The sequence below is a fragment of the Pelophylax lessonae genome (genome assembly GCF_965119305.1).
Source record: "Pelophylax lessonae genome assembly, chromosome: 2".
NCBI lineage: Eukaryota > Metazoa > Chordata > Amphibia > Anura > Ranidae > Pelophylax > Pelophylax lessonae.
In genome coordinates, this window is record NC_138769.1 from 219,877,961 (window position 1) to 219,904,096 (window position 26,136).

The following is a 26,136-nucleotide window of genomic DNA, read 5'->3' on the forward strand; positions in this document are numbered from 1 at the left end:
TCTACAAGCACTGGTAAAGAAGAAAATGTAGGCGGTGATGTGTAAAAAAGAAAAGTAAACTGCAGGTGGCGCCCAATAATCAGATAACAGTTATTTATTTAGTTCAGGTCATGAGATTGGTCAGTATTTGCAATACCCACAATAATCTTTCTTCCAGTTTTTTTTATATTTAGGCACACAGCATGCCATTGAATTTAGTAGATAATTTTCACCTTGTAGCAGACAAAATCACATACTCCATTTGACTGTAGCGTTTGGCATGTTTGTTTTTGATTAGAATTAATCTGTTTTAGTCTTGTATCAATTCTAAAGTCTAGTACACACTATTAGTTTATTTTTATTTTTTGAAGGAAAAAAAAAACTGAAGAGCTTGGTTGGAGCCGCTGTACTAACTATAAAATGTTAGTACATCAATCTCCCCCACTGAGCTATTGTGTTCTGACAGGGGGATTGGCTGAGAGCGCCGATCGGATGGTGGATCAGGCTTCTGTCGGACCAGCTGCCGTACACATGGGCTGAATGTCGGACAGTTTCTATTGAATGCCACCCGATATTCGGCCAGTGTCTACAGTCCTTAATAATGTGCAGTTGATCTACTTATCCGAAATTAGTCACTAGCACATTAGTTTTCTCATTAGGCTCTAATGAATGACAATGTTGCTTGATTATTAGGCAGGTACAATCACGGGTTGCAGGAAAGAAAATCGCTTGATTCTACCATTAACATAGTCAGTGTTTATGGGGAAATCCCTCCCGCTGAGCTATTGTGTTCTCCTGACAGGAGGAACTGGGAGGTGGGGGGATCATGGAAGCCATCCCTGCTGGGAGAACACAGTGATTATTGCAGCTAAATCCGATGGCAATATTCGCATGCCGAAAAAACAACATGCTGGTTGTACCCAAGTCAACTGAATGGGTACATTCAGCCTGTCCATAGAAGGATTGAATCTCCTGATAAAGCGGCCAAGATTCAAACCATTTATGGCTGGCTTTAGTATTGCTGACCTTTCTACTCTGGGTGAAGGTATAAGGATTGGATCCACTTTACTCATTTAATAAAAATAACTGATATTCTGCCAGGTCAAAACTGACAGGGGCAGTCTCTGAATAAAATGTACTGTACTTGTCAGCCTCGCTCTTTGGATCCAGTTTTGTAAAATTCCTCCAGCAGTCTTCTCTTCCACACTAATGCCACCATCCCTACTAGTTTTGGTGTTCTAGTGGGGCCAACTCTGTGGAGTTTCTTACACAGTTACCAGTGTTTCTTTTCTAGCCGTTTCAGAATTTCTCACTAAAATCCTTTAGAGCAATGCTAATTCTGGTAAGCAGCAGCAGTGCAAAAGGAGGACACGGGGAATTTTATAGCAACAAAGCTATGGCCTTAAAACTCTACCCAGACTTGAGGTTAGCCCATATATATTTTACAATTTCCTTATTCAATTTCCTTTAGATTTACCTTCAACTATGTAGTACAAGGACCTGCCTAATTGCATACAAATTGAAAGTGTTTAGGTTTGACCTTTTATTATACGATTTTGATAAATCTAAAAGAAAATTGTATAAGAGAATTGTATAATGAATGGCCAGCCTTAAGTGGATTTTTTTAATCCTGACCCAGAAATGTAACAAAATCCAACACCTCATTTTCAGATCTAAAATTATTTTAGAAAATACGCATACCTTTTAATGATTATATGCATGTGTATTAGTTTTTTTTTTTTTAAACTCCTTGTGATTCTTTGAAAAAAAAAAAATGATATAGTATAAAGCTATATACACGGTTAACATTTACTATAGAGAATATTTTCTTACATCTATTTCCCCTGAGTGCATTCATACAAGAAGAGAAGTGTGTTGCACTTGGACACAGTAGACACATTGTTATCAAGAAATTAAATATTTTACTATTTGCAAGTCAAAAATTCAAATCACCACCATTTTATTTTTCTGTCTACATATACTACAACTGGAGATAGTCAAAGTGACAGAGACATGGTAATAGTTATTTATCACTTGAACTTTAGGGCTCATTATCTGCTGCATTAGACTATTTCCAGGAGAAATTAATGGAATTTTTCACAAAGACAAAATTAGGTAAAGATCAGGATAGGTCACCAAATAGAAAAAGATAACCAGTAACACCTGTATAGGGAATAAATTAAATTAAAGAAAAAAGGAATGTTATGTGTTTACGTAAAATCTTCCACTCTAATATTAAAGTATTGTTGATTAAGACCAAGAATTCTGCTTTTTCCCCCAGCCCATTTTGGAAACCACTGACCTCCTTGGCACATCCTTGGCACATTGGTGTTTAGTAGCTCTACCCTCAAAGACTGATTAACGCATACAAAAAGGAACTACTTATTATAGGATGCATGCCAGCTGGGTCAACACCTACTGTTAAAAACTCTTAGTACCTGACATATCTTGAATTATTAGCATTCAGCTGCAGTGGTTTCTCGCTGAATACCCCATGGAGTTATTGTACTACAAAATAGTGTCAAGACTGGTATTTTACAACATTATGGACACCTGGAGAGAAAGAAAATTATAAAGGGAAAAAAACTTCCCTCAGTGATCCTTGATTCCCGGATTAAAATTGCTAGTAAACTTGTGCCTTTAATTGTAAGATACAACAGAATCTATGCTTAAGATTACAAATTCCAGGCTTCCTATGTGAGCAGCAAACAGCAAACTGCTGTTGGGTCAAAGTGCGCTGTAAGTGACAACTAATCTGAAACACACAGAAACAGAATAGTTTCCTGGAACATTTTTTTTCATCCAAATAAAAAAAAAAAGCAAAAAAAATAAAAAAAAACAAAGAAAAAAAAATAAAAAACAACCGGACTCCATTACATAACTGTTCATATTGCATATTTATTACTAACTTTTGAGGTTTTTTTCCTGCCACTTTCCAGCAATAGGCCAGAGGTTGACCAAATGGAGTCCATCCAATAATGAGCCATGATCTTTAAAAGGTTTAAGCTAGCCAAGGGCCTGAATGGCTCTAATCCTGGCATTCATCTTCTGCACCTGGCTTTTTTTCCAATACAAGCCGAGTATTCCAAGGTGCCATCACCTTTCACTCAGAGTCCATTCCTGGCTTGCCCACACACAACAGCGCATGAGCAGAAGGTTGCAAAACACAGCATCAAGAAAAGAGGCTAAGTCCCACCCAATATGCCCGTGAGAAGCCAGCAAAATACAATCCTACTGGACTCAAACTCTTTTAACATAGATAAACAGATTAAATATTATGACTGTAGCACAGATGTAACATTTCCTGGAAAGCATTAGCACTCGATTGATTGGTTTTAATAGTTGCCTAGAATTACTCTTTAAGCCCGTTTAAGTCAAACTAAATATTTGGCAATGCATGAAGTAAAATCATAGTACGCTGATTAATTCAAAGAAGCCAATTTCTAAATTTTGGTGTGAACCCTCCTGTGTCTGATGAGATGTGAACTGCGGAAAAAGCATTTACCACACTCGGAGCAGGTATAGGGCCGTTCTCCAGTGTGAACTTTTTGGTGCCTGACAAGATCAGAGCTGTGGCGGAAGCTCTTACTGCACTCGGTACAAACATAGGGACGCTCTCCTGTATGCACTCTCCTATGTATGATGAGATTAGAGCTATTTATGAAGCTTTTCCCACACTCGGTGCACACGTATGGACGCTCTCCAGTGTGAATTCTCTGGTGCATTACGAGGTAGGCACTACTGATGAAGCTCTTGTTGCATACTTTGCACACATGGGGTCTTTCACCTGTGTGAGTTCTCTGATGGATGATCAGACTGGCATTCTGAGTAAAACACTTGCCACAAACTGAGCAGAGGAAAGATCTAGCTGGCTTAGCCACTTTAGTTTCTGAGTTAGCTTTTGCTTTATTGCCCATTAAAGTGCCATCAGCTCCTTCAGCATTTGTACTTCCACTCGTCACGTATTTCCTTCTTCGGCGACCTCTCTGTGTTCTTGTTTCAGTTTTTTCTTCCTGTGTTTCCTGCTTTATAGGGTTTTCTTTAGCATTTTTCACTGCAAGTGTTGATATGTATGGTTTCTTTAAAATGCTGTTGGCGTTTGATGGACTTCCATAAAGCAATGTTTCATTTTCATTCTCTTCTTTTATGACCTTGGGTGCTTTACTTGCTTCTGCAGATTTGTCACCTGATGGAGGAAACATTAATTAAAAATAAATTGGTGCTAAATTAAATTGGAGTCCATCATGTCAGTTAATCAAGTTACTAAGGCATCGTTTTCTATGATGTTTTCCTTTTTATAGTTGGTTTCCATGGCCTTTTTATCAAAGTATTGCCATACATGGAGCAAATTTCTTTCCTGCAACCACAGACAGTGTTAACAGAAGAATCCCTCCCGTCGAGATATTGTAGTCGCCCACCAGAAAAAGACAGTAATTATTGCTAGCGGCTATACCAGCCGGTAGCAATAATCGTATGTAAAATCTGGCAGGCTAGTTGTACCCAAGTTGATTAAATGATCAACTTGGTACATTCGACAGCGATTTTAATCGTCTAGGGGAATATCTATACATAACAGGCAAATCTAGAAAGTATTCACAGTGCTTCACTTTTTCCAAATTTTGTTATGTTACAGCCTTATTCCAAAATAAATTAAATTCATTTTTTTGCATAAATTAAAAAAAAAAGAAAAAAAAAAAAGAAAAACACATGTACATGTATTTAAAGCCTTTGCCATGACACTTAAAATTGAGCTCAGGGGCACATGTCTGTCTATATAAGGTCCCACAGTTAATAGTGCATGTGAGAGCACAAACTAAGCCATGAAGTCCAAGGAATTGTCTATAGACCTCCGAGACAGGATTGTATCGAGGCACAGATCTGGGGAAGGGTCTGCAGCATTGAAGGTCCCAATGAGCACAGAGGCCTCCATCATCTGTAAATGGAAGATGTTTGGAACCACCAGGACTCTTCCTAGAGCGGGCCAACCGGCCAAACTGAGCAATCAGGGGAGTAGGGCCTTAGTCAGGGAGTTGTTCAAGAACCCGATGGTCACTCTGACAGAGCTCCAGCATTTCTCTTTGGAAAGAGGAGAACATTCAAGAAGAACAAGCATCTCTGCAGCACACTACTAATCAGGCCTGTATGGTAAATTGGCCAGACGGAAGCCACTCTTCAGTAAAAGGCACAGGACAGCCCACCTGGAGTATGTCAAAAGGCACCTGAAGGACTCTCAGACCATGAGAAACAAAATTATCCAGTCTGATTGAACCCTTTGGCCTAAATGGCAAGTGTCATGTCTGATAGAAATCAGGCACCCCTCATCACCTGGCCAATACCATCCCTACAGTGAAGCATGATGGTGGAAGCATCATGCTGTGGGGATGGGTTTCAGTGACAGGAACTGGGAGACTAGTCAGGATTGAGGGAAAGATGAATGCAGCAATATACAGACACATCCTTGATGAAAACCTGCTCCAGAGCGCTCTGGACCACAGACTGGGGCAAAGGCTCATCTTCCAACAGGAAAACGACCCTAAGCACACAGTCAGGATAACAAAGGAGTGGCTACAGGACAACTCTGTGAACATCCTTGAGTGGCCCAGCCAGGGCCCAGACTTTAACCCGATTGAACATCTCTGGAGAGATCTGGCTATACACCGTCGCTCCCCATTCAACCTGAAGGAGTTTAAGAGGTCCTGCAAGAAGAATTGGGAATCTGCCCAAAAAACAGGTGTGCCACGCTTGTAGCATCATATTCAAAAAGACTTGAGGCTGCAATTGGTGCCAAAGGTGCTTCAAGAAAGTATTGAGCAAAGGCTGTGAATACTTTATTAATAAATTTGTAAAGATTTCAAACAAACTTCTTTCATGTTGTCATTATGGGGTATTGTTTGTAGAATTTTAAAGGAAAATAATGAATTGAATCCATTTTAGAACAAGGTTGTACCATAACAAAATGTGGAAAAAGTGAAGCGCTGTGAATACTTTCCGGATGCACTGTACATTCACATTCTTTCCCTATTCTTCCCATACATTCAAATAAGCTATTAACCTCTCTGGTGGCAGGTACAGAGAAAAGGCAAATTAAGCTGAAACCCTTTTGCCATTTGAAACACATCGGAGAGGCCGGAGTGGAATTATTAAATGAGTAAAGTATGTTTACTTTGCGAAGTAAAGCCCCGTACACACGTACTGATCGGCCATCTTTTGTCGAGGGCTGTCGTGTCTGTTGAAAACTGCAAAAGACTGCACACGAATTTTGTCGGCCAACAACAGCCGACTTCAGAAGTGATGTCATGTGATGGTTAACTTTCCTTGTCTTTTTTCTTTTCTGAGCATACCCAGTCTTGCTAATCTGCTGTCTGTCGGCCGAAATCTGTACTGACTGGCGAACAATCGGCCGTTCTGGTGTTGGCCAACAAAAATTTTAATGCCTGCACGACAGATTCTGTTCGGCCGAAAATGCGCTGTCGGCTGTCGGAAGCATCATACTAACAAGCCTACAATCGGCCTATCGGTCGTCGGCCGAATATTTACGGCCAACAATCGGTACGTGTGTACGGGGCTTAAAGCTGGCCGTAGTTGGAACGTTTTTTTTAATTTGATCAGCCATGGCTGATTCAAAAAAAAAAAAAACCTAACAAATTCCATTTTCCACACACAGGAATATACTGATCAGTACTGCAGTCGCTGATTAAATGAAAATTTTCCAAAATTCCATTCGACAAAAGTTGGATCAACACCTGTCAAGCGGGAACAGTCACAGATAGACTGTGCAGAACTGCCCAAAGATGGATCAAAATTTGGTCAGTCCCTGATGAACAGGCCGCATTTCTATCTATGGCTTGCTTAAATTTTCATTTAGCTTCATCTCATTCACAAATTTAAGTAAACATTCTCTTTGCAAAGAATATCTAATCATGTACATGACCAATTAAGACACAGGTTTTTTGCTCACATATGACTTGATGACTAAAGGCAGTAAAATTTCACTTCATTCATTAAGCAAAATGGAAATTCAAAAGAGGAGACAGGCTTTGGTGGAGTGGAACTAGAGTACAGTCCTGGAGAGGGGAAAGCGTGTGACCTGAATACTACAGGTCTACACATGGAGGTGAGCTCATAGTGTGTTGGTGGTGGGAGTCACAGCACAATTCACTTAAGGAAGATGAACTGGAAGGTGGATTGGGAGTCACGCTACAAAAGTGAATAATTGCAGAGACCAAGTTAGTCATGTTCATTACATTGGACATTTGCACAATTTTCCACATCTGCACATCGGTCGGAATATTGATTTTTGTTGGTTTTATTTATTGCAATTTATTAAATGGTCTATCACGGTTATTTTTCATGATGGACACTAAGTAATCTTTTGGGGTAGGTGCAAAAAAAAAAACGTTTGATTTTACTCATTTTGGAACATTCTGGGAACACAAACTATTTTAACTTTTTAATTATTTTGTAGATTTTTTCATTTTATTTTTTTGTGTTTCCAGCTAAATACCTCTTTTAACATTGTTTGGGGGCAAATGTATTAATGTATTTTTGACCAGCCGGAACCTCTGATATAGTTTCCGGTTTGAGTTTCCCCACTGGATGTTTACTAGGCTGGTCCCGGTGTCACTTCTGGTTTCTGGCTGTGCAATCACTTCTAGTGTTTGGAGCACACGAAGTGTGGAGCTAGTTTATATCCAACTCCTACCGTATATAAAGGCGTTGTATAAACGTGAGGCCACGCCCCTGATGACATCTATATGATGAAACACGTTGGGTGAAGCTGGGTCTTGCAATGTTGCCACGCACGGTGGTTGGCTATCTTGATGGTTGGAAACATTACTTTGTAACATTGATCTACATGCGAGATTTTACTTAATCTTTGGTGAGTGTTTTGGTGGAATATTATTACCATAAATACTGCACAATGAAGTGCCTTTTGCCTATTCCTAAACCCTGTATGCTCTGAGGTACCTCCATGGTGGAGTTCCTTATATCGTGAAGATTACAGACACCAGGTGTTCCTGGTGATTTGGAATTGTCATGAGCGCATTTGTCCGCTTTATGTATAGTGGTCCACCACAAAAGGTAAGGGTCAGTGTGTGTGTGTATTGCTATCAAAAAGAAAGGAACTCACTGCTTGAGGTGGTATGGAAGCCTGATGACACACACCGGTGCACGCCCCGGCTCGCCTCCGTGGATAATCAATAAAGAAAAGGGAACGGCTGCACTCCAGATGAGGTCAAAATCCAGATTTATCTGGTATCATTACCTAATGATTAAGCACACATTGTAGTGTGTGAAACGCGTCTACCTTGTCACTATTGTCACATTGGGATGTCCAGTCAATAAATCTGGATTTTGACCTCACCTGGAGTGCAGCCATTCCTTTTTCTTTATTGTGTGTGTATTGCTGTTGGTGGAAGATCTCTCACAGCACTTCTGCTTGAAATCTGCACCTGTTGGAGATTCAACTTTGAATCTTTATTGAGCTACTGATAAGGACTCTTTTCTATGCATTTAAAGTGCAGCACCTATATAAAAGTTTAACAAATTATTTGTTTGCAGCCACTCCCTATTTGTAGTTTTATTTACTTTTGACAGACAAAGGGACAACCCTGAGTGAAGAGGGTATTTAAAGCTAAACTCCAGGAAAACTAAAACGCCTCCCTTGCACTTGGTCCATATCTGCACTGCTTTGGTCAACTACTTTTTGAGTTCTAGGGTATTTGGAAAAGCACTTTTTACATACACAATCCTCCAAGCTGCTAGACTGGTCCCTGCAGCCACTTTCCCTATGCTCTGATGGTCTCAGGTCATCTGAAGTCATTAAGACTGATGCAGAGCCCCAAAGCCTTGCACTGGGTGTGAGCTCGCCAAGCTCCACGCCAGGTCCACCACTGGAGCATGGAGAAGTGCCATTTGCCTGGGGAGCTAGGATCAGGTAAGTAAAATGATTTCACCATTCCCTAGACATAAACAAACAACGCCTGCAGTGTGAGCGCAGCCCCATTTCAAGGGAATAGTTCTAGTTTTCCTAGAGTTTGGCTTCAATCTAGACAAGCAGCCTGGGCCTAGGATCCAAAGTGGCTCCGCAGGGGCAAAACATTGTGTGAAGATTGGCACAGGTACTTGCAAGCACCATGATTTGCCTCAACTTTAGCACTTCTGTTACCTCCGAGTCATTTTAGGCCTGGTCAAAATCACTTTAGCTTTAACAATCTTACCTGTTCATCCAACCAATGCATGATTTGGTCTTGTGGAGGAGTTATCTGAGAAGGAACCATCTGGGTTGGCCTGCTACACGGGCTGCTAACAAGCGTGTAGGAAGTTCTTTATTATTAGAAACCCCAATATACTTTGCAAACCCATTGAGCTTATACAGTAATACCATTTTGCAAGTCACAAAGAATTTGATGTTAAACATCTGAAGACAAATGAAGTACTGACGGAAATGAATACTTTGACTGTATCTACAAAAGTCTTCCATTTTGGCTAAAATGTATTTGGTGAAATTAGAGGCTATGCTCACTGTTAATGTAAACAATATAAAAAAAAAAATGAGAAACTGCCAACACTTTTATTACTTTCTTCAACAGCCTAGCTCACATTCATTTTGTTAAAAGGATTAAAATTTGATATGCTTTTAATACGTTTTTTAACAAATTTAAGTGCATAGTTTTTTAATTTCACCATGGCATCCTCCACTTGCTTTTGACCACTTACAGATTTACTTGATTTGATACTTGTACAGATACATTCATTAAGAATACTCACTTGTGGAAGGACCCATTCTGCAGTTCCTCTTCTGAGAATACAAATTGCTCTTTACACATAATTCTTCTCCTTGGTGAATACGGGACATAATCTCTGGCTTTACATAGATATAACCTGTTAGTTAACAGATAGGAATTAGATGTCAAATTAATTGGCAGGTAATTTCACAAACAAATCATATAAATTTGCAAATTGCTGTAACCTATAGCAGCCAATCAGATTACAGCGTGCTGTATTCAAATTAGCTGATAAGCATGATTTCTAATTGGTTTCTATGGGTTACTGTACATCCACTTTACAATGCTGTAATAAATAAGCCAAATTTTTGAGCGGTCTCATTATAAGGCATTACTCCATCAAATGGCAAACGCTAGATTCGTTGCCAAGATAAAGCAATGCAGATATATGGAAATTGTTGCAATTTGGTGAAGTTGAGTCAATTTTGTTACTATAGGACTTATTGTTTATTTTTTTTTTTTTTTAATTGACGCATACTCCGATCAGCCATAACATTATGACCAATGATGGGTAAAGTAAATCACATTGATTATTTCCTTACAATGGCATGGCATGGAAAGGTTAGGATACAAGTGAACATTTTGTCCCTGAAGTTGATGTGTTGAGAACAGAAAAAATGGACAAGTGTAAGGGTTTGAGGGACTTTGACAATTGCCAAATTGCAATGGCTAGATGACTGGGTCCGAGCATCTCCAAAACTGCAGCTCTTCTAGGATGTTCCCAGTCTGCAGTGGTCAGAACCTACCAAAAGTTGTCCAAGGTAGAAAAACTGGCAAACCGGCAACAGGGTCATGGGCAGCCAAGGCTCACTGATGCACTTGGAAAGGGAAAGCTGGCTCGTGTAGTCCAATCCAACAGAAGAGCTACTGTAGCTCAAATTGCTGAAAAAGTGTATTCTGGTTCTGATAGAAACGTCAAACACAGTGCATTACAATTTTGTTTGTATGGTGCTGCATAGCTACAGACTGGCCAGTGTGCCCATGCTGACCCATGTCAACAGGCAAAGTTAACTACAATGGGTATATGAGCATCAAAACTTGAGAACAGAGAAATGGAAGAAGGTGGCCTGGTCTAGTGAATTCAAGAAGGGTTTGGGGAATACAAGAAGTTTGATGTGCTGACTTGGCCTCCAAATTCTCCAGATCTCAGTTCATCGATCCATGGAGGTCCCACCTCACAACTTACAGGACTTACAGGATCTTCAACTGACAGCTTGATGCTAGATACCACAGCATACCTTTCCGAGGTCTAGTGGAGTCCATATCTTGATGGGTTATGGTGGGTTGTCATAATCCTATGGCTGTTAGGTGTATATGCTATCTATTGCATATGAGATGAAGGTATTTAAGACAACTTACAAAAATGTTTGTCAGGGTAAAATAAATAAGCACATCTCTGCAATGTATGCACATTTCCCCAAGTTTCATTTCCTCAAGTACATAAGATACCTGTTGATTTGCAGGATATACAGAGTGCTCCTAATATCCTGTTTGGGCTTGCAACATAATGCATTTTTTAGCACTAAAATCACAACCAACATTTGCAGCCCTGCCTGCTGGACTACAGAACTCTGCCTATCCCCCACTCCCTCAATCCACATGCATGTATTTATTGCTTTTCAAGCAAAACAATACTTCTCCCTTAAGTGCTAAAGGACATGCACACTGTGTAAGGAAAGGCCCCTTGGGAGATGTAGTTCTGGGGGGTTGCCTACTGCTAACCTCCCAGCAGCTTTCCCTTAAAACCTCTTAAAAACCTGGTGATGATGTTACAGGGAGTAAAAAAAAAAAAAAAAAGCTGTTTTTTTTGCTGCATGAACCAGGTAAACAAAAACAAAATAATGCTGGAGCATGCTCTAGTGGTGACAGAAAAGTTTAGGGTATATATGGATAATGCTTGGATATATTGTTTAAATTAGCCAGCAGACCAAACCAATAAATACAGCTACCTTATCTTCATCAGCCTAACTTTCAGTAAATCTTCTTACCCACTAAGGTTGGGGTCTGGTGAATTTCAGTTGGTTCATTTTTACAAGATTTTTTTTGTCTTTCTTCAAATGACTCCAACTCTTCCACTGAGAAACGGACGGTGACATTATCAGATTTCATTGGTTCCTGTAATGAAAAACAGAGTTTTTTTCACCTAACTGAATTTTCTGGAACCTCAAGAGTGTGGCTCCACCTACCTAAAAATAGGAAACACAAAGCTCACAGACGATAAAAGAACAAGTCCAGATGCAATACCAAGCCTCATTACAATTAAAGAACTGAAAGGCAAACAGTAGAACATATCACAAAATGGTTTAAACCTAAATCCACTAAAATATGGAAGGGAATTCCCGATTCCTGGAAATTTAGTTACCATGTTAGTCTTGTTTTCCCCGAATCTTCTTCCAGGACAGCACATGATTGGATAAGCAAGAAATAACCTACTAGGCTGGGACTACTTCTTTCACAACCTACTTCCTAAAGGTTCAGGCCCCATTCACATCTTGGTGGTCCGGAATTAACGCAGAAACCGTTTTTTGTGGATGTTCCTTGAAACATGCAAAAAATGTGCATTGCGCTTGCAGTGCTCCTATTTTCTAACGCCACCCGAAACGCAGGTAAAAAGCTAAAAAAAAAAAAAAAAAAAATAATAGGTCCAGGAGCTACTTTGGTGGGTTTGTCACATGTAGGGCAACCCATTCAAATAAATGAGCTGCCCTATGCTGTTGACAAAAGTGACAGGTCTCACAAGTGCAAATAGGGGCCTCAGTCCATACTGGAGAGGAGGCCCGAAACGCAGGTAAAAAGCTAAAAAAAACGCCACCCGAAACGCAGGTAAAAAGCTAAAAAAAAAAAAAAAAAAAATAATAGGTCCAGGAGCTACTTTGGTGGGTTTGTCACATGTAGGGCAACCCATTCAAATAAATGAGCTGCCCTATGCTGTTGACAAAAGTGACAGGTCTCACAAGTGCAAATAGGGGCCTCAGTCCATACTGGAGAGGAGGGCGATCTGGTTGTGTCAGATGACTGTATGAAAGCTGAACCAATTGGCATCTTTGTAGAGCAGTTCAGGCAAACATAGTTACATAGTTAGTCTGGCTGAAAAAAAGACACAAAACTATCTAGTTTAACCAAGTTTATATATACAATCCTATCCTCCAGTTGATCCAGAGGAAGGCAAAAAAAACCCCAGCAAAGCATTATCGAATTTGCTCCAGCAGTGTAAAAAAATTATTTCCTAAACCCCCAAGAGGCAATCGGATATTCCCAGGATCAACTTTACCTATAAAATGTTAGTATCCAGTTATATTATGTACATTTAGGAAAGAATCCAGGCCTTTTTTAAACCACGAGTTTGCTGTCCTTGCTGAGGCTAAAGCCCTCTGAAATAAACTCTAATACCACTGGGATGTACAGTATACTCCAAAATGATGTATCTGATCAGCTGACATGGTCTTCTTTGACCCCCTAGCAACTCTTGGGCCCTGCAGAGCTGTTTAATCGTTTTCATACAATGCGGTTTGGATTTTCATAAGATAAATTGGTATGGCTTGGCATATACCCAAGCACATAAAAGCTGCTTCCTATCATTGGATGGGTTTGAAAATAGGAAATTAATTACTATTTCCTATGTCCTAAGAACCTGGATTGAGTTTAATCAGAAGCCCAGATCTACTACAAATATCAAGTGTGGAAAATCTGTGAAGTAGGTTTCCACAATAGCTTAAGTTTGAAATCTGCTGAAACTCCTCATATGGCCAAAAGCTACTGGCAACATAGTCTTAATATAGGGTTTTGACCAAAAGGGAGACAAGTTAAGCCCTATGATCACTATACATACATTTTGGAAATTGCTAGATTGCGATTATGTCACTGGGTGAGGCGTTGGTACTTGGGGGTTTAAGACTTAGCCATGATGTATCAGGTTGCTGACTGGGAGTATCCCACAAGGAGTCTTATGCAATCTTTAGAGAATAGCATTCCAAAGAGCTATTTAGCCATAAAGGGCTATAAGGGACATAGTATATTGCATAACCACAGTAAATAAAGGGAAAGGCAGAAAAGCCTAAAACAAGATAAATGTCTAGGGCTGTGAGGGCTGAACCGCAGCATGGAAATAAGCTAGTCAACCCCCAGCAGTAAAAGGTCCTGCTCCTGAGTTATCCATTCCATGTACTATACACCTTCATAATCCAACAATACCACCTGAATATAAACAAAATGCATGCATAAGTAGAGAAACTGTGCGCTATACTAGCTGCCTCTGTGCACACAGCCCAGCAGTTCATGACTTTGGCATATACCCAGAACCACCCCACCCTTGAAATAAGAGAAAAGGGGATTTACCTCCTAAGAGTCCTATGGATACTAAAGAGTGTGCCACCTTCTGCGGTCCCAGGGAAAATCTCACCCCATGATGAAACAGTGATTGTGCTGTGAAACATTCTATAGAACGCATTCCAGAAGGTATGTATGAACCTCCTGCATCTCGTGGTGAATCAAGGCCTGGCGTTTAACACTGGTTTATAAAAATACCAGTGACGATCCCTTATGTAACAGTTTAAAGGCTAAGTTAACCTTTTAGAAAAAAATAATAAATGCACAGATTTTTGCAGAAAAAAAATGTGCATTCATTATTTTTTCCTACAGGAACCTGCAAAATACTGTACCCACAATCAGTAAATTGCAGGTGCAATGTCAGGCTCCTGTAGACACTTACTACATCTTAATTGCCCATATTTCTGTAATGGTTTTCTGTTAGAAATCTGGAGGAAGCATCCCCCCCCCCCCCCCCGCAGGTCATTGGCACACAGCGATGCCAATTTGAAAATGGGACGATTGGTATGATGAGAGGATCCTCTACCCGCTGTCACAGTGGAAGTGTTGAAATGTTGAGCAGGCCATGAGCTGAAACATATTACACCCCAAATACAGGTCTAACATGTAACATGTTCCAAAGGTGAGCTTAGCCTTTAAGTGGCCTCAGAGTTCAGATATAGGTCAGGCAGATTTATGCATCCATAATATGACTCTGCAAGGGATGGATAGGAATCTTTTGGGGAAACTATTAGAGCCAGCAGGATCAGATGTGGGTTGCATGTTGCAGGTAATGTGCAGTGCAGAAAACTGAAGCATTAGAAAAATGGGCGTCACCGAAGAAAACATCTTTTGTCATCATACAGTATGCAGCAGGTGGGACTAGGCCAATAAAACAAGGCTCTAATGCAAAACATCCCTGACATGGCTGCCAGAGTTTTTTTTTTAGTGGCTATGGTGACCCAGTGATCAGGAACTGTCCAGCCCTGACTTAGAGGGAGAAGAGACATCCACTCCCCAATCCCACCTACCCAAGCCAAGCAGGTCCTTTGTCCCTGGGGTAGAATCTAAGCTAGATAACCTGGGAAGCCCCTGTAAAAAGCACAAAGGTCTTGCAATATCAATTTTCTGATGTTGTTCCTGCTAGGCCTGAGAAAACACAGGGAGCTGAAGCCTTGCATTTCCGGTTTTCAGTGGGAAGATCCACACTCTCTTTTGCTGTCCTGAAAGGGAGGATGAGATATTTGCTAAATGCCACAAAAGCATAGCCTTCAACATAACAACAAATGTGAGTCAGCACTTCTGGTACAGTCCCGGCATGAGCAGCACATCATGAGCTTCACAAAGCTGACATTCAAAAACCACCTGCATTCAGTGATCAGTACACAGGCACATAACCCTAGTGTACGGAGCACAAATCCTAGACAAAAATCAACAGGGTTAACTTATCGATCATCTTCCTTTAACTAAACAAGCTTAGATGTGGAGGAAGCCAAAGATGTCATCAACTGTTAGGCATATTGGGGAATCACTGATGGTATGGGCAGTCATTATATTTGGGCACTGCTTGAAGAATTGTATAACGCCCAAATGAGTATGAAGCCACGATTAGGTTCTCCCTATCGTGCAAACACTGCTTGTTGATGCACCCATATTCCAGAATACTAATTAAAGAGTCAGCTCAACTTTCTGCATTTTTCCCCAGGCATTCCATCACTCGGGCACATTGCAAAGCACTGTTCAGATTTTAACCACTTCTTGACCATGCTAAAGCCAAATGACGGCTACAGTGCAGTCGTCCAGTTGTGGGAGGGTGTCTTGACGTTCTCCTAGAACCAGGCCCCCTGTGTACCCGCTGCAGTGCGCATCCCACACCCTCTGCGAATGCTGTGTCCTTATGGCACAGCTGATCACAGATCCCAATCACAGCGGCCCTTTACCATGTGATCTGCTGTGTCTATTCACAGCTGATCACAATATAAACACACTTGCCAGTTATTGGCATTTCTTTCCTTACGTGCTGTCACAGTGTGAGGGCATGGGAGCCGGTAACCGACAAGTGTGACAGAAGACATCTACACTGATAATCAGGGCACTGATTATCAGTGCAACCCCAATTAGTGCCCATCAGTGCTGCCTATCAGTGCCCATCAGTAAAGAAGAAAAATTACTTATTCCCAAAATTTAATAACAGAAACTAAGAAAAAAAATTGGGTTTTTTCAAAATTTTCTGTCTTTTTTTGTTTGTTCATCAAAAAATTAAAAATCCAGTGATGATTAAATACCACCAAAAGAAAGCTCTATTGGTGTGATAAAAATTTCATATGAGTACAGTGTTCAGCAGCACACAGCAGCAGTCGGTCCGGTCCAGTCCGGTCGAGGAGGAGTGAGTCAGCCAGTGTCCGAGCCAGCCCAAGAGCAGATTGGTGCCTTTGATGTATGACTACACAGCGGAGGACCCACACCATATGAGGAGATTGTTGTCTTATTGCTGACTACAGAGATCCCACCATCCATCCATCTGTGAGGACCACCTTCGGCGCTTGCCTAGAACAGAGAGTCTGCATATTTTGGATTACACACATGCGCTTGCCCTGTGTGTTGTAGGTAAGCGGCCACTACACACTTTACAGCACCGAGATTGGACCGATATTTATTTATCATTTATTGATTTGGACACTATTTTAAAGATTGTATTTATTTATACACATTAGGAGTGCACGTTTCTTACACAGTTATCAGCCATCACCGGATTGATTTGGACGTTTTTTTGCTAGCACTATTGATTTATTCTATTGAGTATTGTTCACTTTTGAATTGATTGATTGTATTTTTTGTATATTGTTATATCCATACAGTACGCATTTATATTTACACCATTGATTTTACATTTGCACCGTTTAGTTCAGTTTGAATTAGCGCTGATCTTATACACTACACACACTGCAATTCACGGTGGGGACACCGATTCAGATTGGCAGCTTTTTCGTTTTTTATTTTGATTGTTTATATTCATCATTTGCTCACGTTCATCAAACCCCTAAGGTAGCGCATTGATCCTCGTTCTCATTAGTGTTAAATAACCTCACAATTGAAACAGATTTACACTATTGGAAGTGGACTGTCTTGTTTTTTATGCTTATGTTCCTGGCCTTGGCTGAATGGAGCGTTAAAGTGGACCTGTGATTTACTTCATTTGATGCTCCATAGTGATGGCAACATCAAGCATTTGCTGACTTCTCATTTGAGGATCACAGTTTTTCTGGTAAGCCTCAGAGTAGTTGGAGGGACCTCATGACCTCCTTGACCTTTATACAAAACTTCAAACAGCCCCCAGATATAATGACTTCCCTGACATAGCTGCCCATACCATCAATAGTCCCTCGATATGCTTAACATTTTCTGACATTGTGACTTAAAGAGTAACTCCACTTTTGTTGAGAAAAAAAAATTCCCTCTGGGTGATCTGTGTACATTGCAGGGATTATAGCAAACTTTATTGCAGATTCCTACCTTTTGTTATTCTGAAGAAATCCCTGTGTGCTCTTCTGTGCCTCTGTGCTGAGTGGGTCTAATGGGAGTGGTTTTATAATTACCATTCACTAATGAGGAAATCGGCTATGCCTGCATCCTTTTAGACATGTTCCTATTGGGAGTATCTCACCAAAAATGACATTTTTGTTGCAGGGGATGCCAGAAATTTGACTTGTATCTTAGGCAGACTCCTGGGAAAATTGGTGAGCCAATCACACAAGCAGGAAATTATGTAAGTACACTTTCTGTGTACAGAACAACTCCAGGTAGCCATATTGCATTGCATTCTCAGAAAATTACAGGGCTGCAAATTGAAAAGGAAAGGTAATTTTTTATAACATTTAATCACAATATGATTTGTGTCTAAATTGTTTACGCTATATTGTTTTTTTTATGTAGCACCCTCCTAGGTAGGTTCTAGGAAAAGCATATATGTGGCCCTGTCTGCTTATCAGGGGGGCCTGATTCAGTTAGTGAGGCTGTCATGTGTTTCCAGTTGTGGTCTGTTGAGTATGGGGAGTCTCCCCACTGTGTCCAATGAGGGCTCTTATTGGATAGTGGAGGAAACCTGGCCAATAGTGCACCAGGGCTTATAGCTGTCTCAGTGGGCGGAGTTTGCTGCAATGCACCCTGGGATTGGATATAAGCCTGAGGGGAGCATGTGACAGAGGGTCTTTGGCGGGAAGCAGAGTCCCAGGAGGAGGCTGACAGCTGTCTCTCCTCCTGTCAGAGCGAGTGAGGGTTTCCTGGGCAGTGGGCCTAGAGGACCGGAGGTTGAGCTGGGCTGCAGGAAGAGGATCCAGAGTGTTGCTGACAGAGTGGAGCTGCTGGGCACAAGTTTCCAGGAAAAACAGTGTTGCGAGTACCTGAAACTGCCAAGGGGTCTGCCTAGGAGAGGGGGCCACTCCAGAAGGTCAAAGGGATCTGGGAGCCAGCTACCCAGTAGAGGAGGCTTAGAGAAAGGGAGTTCCAGTGTCTAAGCCCTGAAGAGAACTGAGAGAAAGGGGGTGCCAGTATGGGCCCTGAAGTGTTCAACAGTGCAGCAGTATACAAGTAGCTACCTCAGCAAGAGTGCTTAAGGGAGCTCAAAGAAGACTTCTTTAGTCAAAAAGTAGTCACAAGTCAGTTCAGCATTAACAGGCATCCGGCCAGTGTTAACCACTGTCAAACCAGCGTTGATAGGCATTCAGCCAGCGTCAAGTCAGTGCCAAATAGCGTTTTTCAAGCGTCCCTGCTAAATTATGCATAGTTCAGTTCAAGGAGTATCCCACTCATCCCTTCTCCTATCCAAGTTACAAAATAAATACAAAAACCCAAAGATACTGGACTGGTCATTGTCTCAGTGCTCACAATTGGAGAAACATGCTTAAATGTGCTGTTTTTGCTAGAGGTAACCCAGGGGGACCCATATCCTGCAAAACGGCTGGGAATTGTGCTATATTTATATTGCTACTTTTTTCCCCCACGAAAGTGGAGTTACCCTTTAAAGTCACCCTTGTCTGTCCCCACATCCCAACTTGTCCAGCTGTAGGATATAGTCTGAAAGAGGACTACGAGACTGTTGCTTTTTTCTAGGATTGGTGCCCCTTACATCAGGGTAAGTATCTGTGTGCTGGTCACTGGATAGAATGGTTTCTTGAATGGCAGCTTTGTAAAGCTCATGATGTGCAGCTCGTGCTGGGACAGTATCACAGCGATAAAGACTCTAGTTTTTGGTAGATTTGAAGGCTATCTTGTGGCGTTAAGAAACTCTCATTAGGTGTCCATCATACCCTGTTGGAGAAATTGAAGCCACTACTGCTCCCTGCTGATTCAGATTTACCAAGATAAGTATTTACTGTAAATTTCTTTAGATGGTTCCTTTCACACATTTTACAGTTTTAAGGACCCGAACACCTGCATCTAGGCACTAACTATATGGAATTCTGCTGGTTCCTGTTGTCAACCCCAGACATCTTGTACTACTGATACATACCACTAACTGGATGTTATCCCAATATGACTTACCTTGGTAGACATGGTTATAATACTGGTTTAGTTAGTACAAATGTAAACTCCTTGTACATGTGACAACCCGAATGCTTTCTACCAGATAAGGAGTTTGCCATAAGATGATGCCATGTCCATTTCCTGTGTAAATGCACAAAAAGGACCCAGGAATGACTCCACAAAAACTGCATCAATTACCTGTAAGGATGTATTTCCTGTATCGTCTTCATCCATAGAATGACTGCTTTCAGCATCTGTCTCACACTCAGCCATTTGAAACGCTGGTTGAAAGAAATAAAAATTTGGAGAAAATTTTACAATCCAACTGTAGTGACTTTATAACAGAAAAACATCCGATTCTGACTATAATACAGTCAGGGCTTGCATGTAATGGCCATTATACTGGAAGTAATGCTGGACAAGAGACTGTCAAAGTCTGGAGACATACTAGACGAAACAATGGTTTGATACATTGGACAAGCTACAGGTTTGGAGACATGCTGCACAAGGCAGTCAGAGACTAGAGATGTGTTACACAAGGCTATTCGAGATGACAGTTATTAACCCTTTAAAAGTCAATGCTTCTATTACTAGAGACTGCTGGGGTCCAAGGGTCACATAGTAGGTACCAAAGAGATGCAAGTTGGGCACCAAGGAGTTACACATTGTTGAAAAATTTACATTTTACAGATATATCATCTGTGAAGGTTCTCATTTATCTAGGTCATGGTATAGCTAGTCTTGGTACATTCTACTGGAATTGTTCTGTAATTATGAAGACATTTTGAAGCTTGTCCAATTCACTTATTGAATTTAAAGAAGTGGCATAGAGAAGATACAAAATGTTTTCAATATTACAGAAGAATTGCAGTTGAATGTGGCAAACTTGATACTAACTACTGATATAACGTTACAAAATACATACTATTTATACTCAAATTTGTTACATTCAGCATCCTTATTTTTTTAAATAAACGCATTGCTGTGTCATACAGTATAACGCACCTACAACATACATAGGTGACTTGAAGAGCTGCAATACTAGCTTCCAACTGTGAGTGGCACTGCAGACTTACTGAAATCACAACTCACTACTAGGGAAACACCAAACAGATATTCTCAAAATTAGGATTTTCTAATTCAATTCTAATAGTGTATGGCCAGCTTTACATCCCAACTACATTCTCATGAGCTACTGTGTTTCCAGTGTAGGCATAAAAATGACCAGCAGCAGTCCACAAATGTAACATTCCACTTGGTGGGAAGGCTTGGTCAGAAACGATATTTGTGTATATGTGCGCTACAGTGAATGCATTCTGCATTCATTTAAAGTAGGCTAGAGCTAAACAGTATCAATATATATAAAAAATAAATAAATAAGCAGCCCCTAAACTCCTAGTGCATGTGGCCTGCCATGTCCATGACTAGGTCCACCACTTATTGGGCATCTGTGGACAGTTTGCAGAGTGGCAAAAGGTGCAAGAACACTGCTTCAGCACCCAGCAGAGGAAAAAAAAAACCCCTGTAGTACTGTGAGTGACCTCCTCCTGACAGCAATAGTGTGCGGATGATTTACGGACATAATGTAAGTCTATGGCATTGCGGATGTCAGCGGGTGACCATCCGCTGACATCCGATTTTCCTCCTTTCAGTTCTGTTCCGTTTTTTGGAACGGAATAGAACCCTATTTTTTCATCCGTTCAAAAAACGGAAAGGAAGGAAAATCGGATGTCAGCGGTGTCATCTGCTGACATCCGCAATGCCATAGATTTACATTATGTCTGCATATCATCCGCAAACGGATGGGATGATATGCGGGCATACGGAGCGGATGACACAAATGTCATCCGCTCCGTGAAAAAAAAAAAAAAGTCCCGCAGCGGACAAAAGCAGCGGAGCGGCCGTCTGAAAGAGCCCTTATACCTACAAAGTTAGACAACAGGAAGGGAAAAGAAATATATCCCGAGGAAAGGAAAAAAAAAAAAATCACTCCTGTAAGAGTTATCATGGGAAAAAGGTGTCTCCCCTGAGACTTTATTACCAACCCTTGTTTCCACAACAAACCAAAATTTTCAAAATTCAATGTTCACAGGGACAGAAAGTGAGGTGAGATCTTCTGAATAGAGGCACAAAACAAAACATTACATGGGTGCTATCCCTTCCCTATGCAAAAAAACATAAAAAAATTATTTTTGGGCTGGAGTTACACTTAAAAAATGTACCTGTTCCATACAAATTCATAGTTACCTAGCTGGCAAGGTTGAATAAAAACCAGAAACACAATTCTGGATAAAATGAGTATCACAATTTTTTTGCTTAGAATAAAGACGATGACTCTCTCATGATTCTTGGCTTAACATAATCGTTCACATTACACAAAAATGTGGCTAACTTCACTGTTTTTTTATATATATATATATATATATATATATATATATATATATAATCAATTTAAGTGTATTTTTCCCCCAAAAAATTGTGTTGAAAAGGCTGCTGCGCAATATATAGCGTGACAACAAATATTGCAACGACTGCAATTTTATTCTCTAGGGTCTCTCCTAAAAATATATAATATATATGATGTTTGGGAGTTGTGAGTAATTTTCTAGCAAAAATACTGATTTTAACTTGAAGGCAACAAGTGTCAGAAAGAGGCTTAGTCTTTAAGAGGTTAAACTGCCCTCCTTTACAGACGGAAGGTCATTCCTTTGATCTAAAAGAATGAAATGATACATTGTAAAATGTGTTTATAGTTATCTCCCAGCACTTAGCAATGCTGATAAACATTTGCAGGAGGCTACTTTTTCTTTTTTTTTTCTTGTTGACAGCTGTGAGTGAGCAGAGAACAACTCTGTACTGTATGAATTGAGGAAATGCCGAATTAGGATCGTGGGGGGGTGAATCGAGATTGCGATTTTTTAATGATTAATTGTGCAGCTATATATTAGCAGAGGCCCTAGAGAATAAAATGATGGGTGTTACCATTTTTTTATGTCACACAGTATTTGCGCAGTGAGTTTAAACACAATTTTATGGGGAAAAAATACACTTTAATGAATTTTAGTGCACACAAACACAATAGAAAGCCCAATTTTTTGGGCAAAACATAAAAGATGATATATATAGATACCAAACATGTCACACTTTACAATTGCATATGCTCGTGGAACTACGACACCTAAAAATTTCCCTAGGCAATGGTTTAAAAACCTTTACAGGTTACCAGTTTAGAGTTGTACAGGAGGTCTGGAGCTAGAATTACTGCTCTCGTTCTGAAGTTTATGGCGATATCTAACATTTTATTGCTATTACAAGGGATGACCAACCTCCCTTGTGATAGCATGGGCCGTGACAGATCCTCATTACCAAGAGATCTCTCGTCTGCCCTCCAAAGCATCAGATCAAATTAAGATTGGTTTGATCTGATGTTTGTACAAATTGGTAATGACTTGCTTACATGAGACCGAAACCGAAAGTGACAAAATCCTCATTGCTTTCGGTTTCTGGCATCACATATTGGGAGGAACGACATCCATTCCTCTTACTGTGTTTTAGTAAAATGTTAAACATGCATGCAAAAAAAAAAAGGGATAAATTGGCTTTGGCAGCAAAGGTTTAAGGGCTTTTGATGGGCTTTTGTTTGCATCAAATGGGTTTTGCATTACCATACAAGTCTATAGCAATGCAAAACGCAAAACCTGCCGGTCAGAAAGTAGGTCAACTGATCTCAGCTGTCATCCCGCAATAAATTCTGAATGATGTCAGAATCGTCTTTTAGGCCTCATGCACATGGGTGAACAGAACATTTTTATTTTTTATATTGTGAACAGAACATTTTTATTTTTTATATTGTGAACAGAACATTTTTTGCAGCAATTCTAGACAAGAGGTTTTGCATTCAGGCAACCCTTTAAAGTGGATGTAAACCCTCTTCTATACCCGGTGAAGTGAACAGCCTCAGATGATACACAGAGATGAAACAAATCCACCTACATAAGTTTTACATGTATACCTGCCGTCTTCAGCTTTCTACACTCAAATGGCACTTTTCCACTGCAAGTACCGGCTCTGCTCGGCCCGGTTTGCTTTTCCACTGCTGGTACCGCATGGTACGGTGTTGGAACGGTTCGGTACGGTACGGTTTGCTTTTCCACTAAAGTAGTACTAAACTTAAGTGGGTGGGATAACAACGGGGTGGGTGGGATTCTCTGACCAATCAGTGGCTAGTAGTGACTGCATGCAAAGGATTGTGGGATATGGTACCGGGTATGGTACCTGTTGGAACCACAATCGAGGTGGTACTGTTTTTGAGAGCCGTACCGTTCGGTTCCATGCAGTGGAAAAGCGCCGCCGTACCGTACCGTACCGTTCCTACAATATACCATGCGGTACCAGCAGTGGAAAAGCACAAAAGCGAGCCGAACCGTTCGGTTCCATGCAGTGGAAAAGCGCCATAAGGCCCCTTTCACAGAGGCGGACCGTTCAGATCCGCCTGTCAGTTTTTTTGGCGGATCTGAACGGTCCCCCCATGCATCTCTATGGTGCATCAAATGTCAGCGGAGACATGTCCGCTGACATCTGATCCTGTCCGTCAAATCTGGAAGGATGGAAACCCTATTTATCCGTTCCCATTCGATTCCCCCATAGAGATGTATGGGGCTCTGACAGCTGTGTCTCCACACACAGTGCGGAGAACAGCTGTCATCCTCCTGCTCAGCGGGGGATTGGCAGATCAATCCCCCGCTGAGATAAACGGAATCTGCCGTGTTACAAATGCACATCATGTTACAAATCTTTTTACCTCCTTCAGCAGTGGGTGTGGAGTCTGGGCTTACACTGTGAGAGCTAATTGGAGGAAAGGCACCTCCCCTCTCCACTTAGGCAGAGGAACAAAGGAACTGCCGCCTGAATAGACCAGCTCTCTGCTAACCTACCTCTAAGCTCCCTCCCAGGCACAAATTTTCAGCTGCTTTTATCTCGTGTGTTGGAGAACTTTTCAGAAGTGACTCCGCTGATAACAGAGGAATGGAGCAGCAGAAAGACATAGGACTTAGGGTTTTGGAGAGAGATAAGTAAACACCACAGATAGATGTGCCCAGATCCGTTTTCATAAATGGGGTTTACATCCACTTCAAAGTCTATTAGGATGCAGCAATAGCATGAACACAGCTCATCCAGCATGTGTTTTTGAACAAACAAGGAGTCACTTGAGCCACTGCTCAAGGTGGTGTAATTGCCTGATGACTCACACAGGTGCATGCCCCGGCTCGCCTCCGTGAAAACTTGATAAAAGAAAAGGAATTGGCAGCACTCCAGGTTGAGTCAAAATCCAGGTTTATTGACTGGACATCCAAATATGACAATCGTGACAAGGTAGACGCGTTTCACACACTGACTGTGTGAAACGCATCTACCTTGTCACGATTGTCATATTTGGATGTCCAGTCAATAAACCTGGATTTTGACTCAACCTGGAGTGCTGCCAATTCCTTTTCTTTTATCAGCATGTGTTTTTGATGCAACTTTATTCCTGACAGTATAGCAGGACAAAAGCCCAGTGTACATGAGGCCTAACATGGTGTGGGAAAGGCGCGTTTCTCTGCGCCTTTCCCGCACGTGAACACACGGCCCTTAGCTAGATAAGTGCAATAAATTATTAATGTCACCCCAAACCCAGTATTCTTGCAGCCACCAAACGTCTTGGTACCACTGTACAGTGCAGCATGATTCGTAAAAGTAGCATCTGAGCGTTCTTGTGCATTTGGCGGCCCATTTAAGTGAATCGGCTGTCAAAACCAAAATGCGCAAAAGCATGTGCGTTCTAGTGTGAAGCGGCCCTGAGGCTGGGATCACATCTGTGCACTGAGCAGGCGGTACAGTAGGCCGCCTCTTTCATTTGAATGGACTGCCTACGGCATCTAAACAGCACCAAAGTGAACATATCATTGTTTCCATCTCCTTTCAGTGTGTCCCCCATGTACAATGCATATATATCCGGTGTCAGCTGGGTTAAAGGGTAGAATATGCACCATCAGAATGCCCATAGTGATGAATACTGCAGGGGAGTACATGGCACACAATCCACATTCATATACATGTTTATAGGGCAGGATTCCAATGACAGCCCATCCCCCACTCCCCAGCCAGCACTGTCATTGAACATAAGTGAGCAGAGAATACACAGGGCTCCTATGGGAGCCCCTCGATGACTATATAGCCGGGCAAGCAGTCCTGTACACTCAGCTATCAATAAGCAGCTTGCACTGACAGCTCAGCTTCTGACTCTCTGCACAGAATGTCGCCTCCATGGCCTGCCAAGCTCCACCACACACACCGCTCTAATCCCCGTGCACTGCCCTAGACACAACGACATGACATAAACCCGCATCCTACCATACCGGGAGCCGCAATCTACCTCTTTTATAAGCAGCAAATTGGACCTGGCCGGAAGTACAGCAACAATGGTGGTGATGAGACGGGCGTTCCAAGCCTCGGCTTCAATCTGCCCAGGTATAGGGGCTGTGACGGGGATCTTGCAAGG

The 26,136-nt window shown here is 41.3% G+C and overlaps 1 protein-coding gene across 1 annotated transcript; it reads right to left on the minus strand.

The window, feature by feature from the left end:
- Nucleotides 1–2,806: 2,806 nt before the first annotated feature.
- On the minus strand, nt 2,807–26,136 carry LOC309547537 (uncharacterized protein). Its single transcript, XM_082247412.1, has 5 exons — nt 26,011–26,136; nt 19,794–19,876; nt 11,756–11,882; nt 9,751–9,864; nt 2,807–4,165 (listed from the first exon to the last, which is right to left on the minus strand). Exons 2-5 carry the CDS (start codon nt 19,866–19,868, stop codon nt 3,423–3,425), a joined length of 1,059 nt encoding a protein of 352 aa, XP_082103538.1. The 5' UTR covers nt 19,869–19,876; nt 26,011–26,136; the 3' UTR covers nt 2,807–3,422.

What these genes read in the sequence shown, in the direction of transcription:
- LOC309547537 (XM_082247412.1), bottom strand. Translation starts at nt 19,868, where the DNA reads ATGGCTGAGTGTGAGACAGATGCTGAAAGCAGTCATTCTATGGATGAA. An exon ending in CCAGACCCCAACCTTAGTGG is followed by an intron (nt 9,865 to 11,755) that starts GTAAGAAGATTT and finishes GTTAACTAACAG; the next exon opens with GTTATATCTATGTAAAGCCA. An exon ending in CAGAATGGGTCCTTCCACAA is followed by an intron (nt 4,166 to 9,750) that starts GTGAGTATTCTT and finishes TTCCTCCATCAG; the next exon opens with GTGACAAATCTGCAGAAGCA.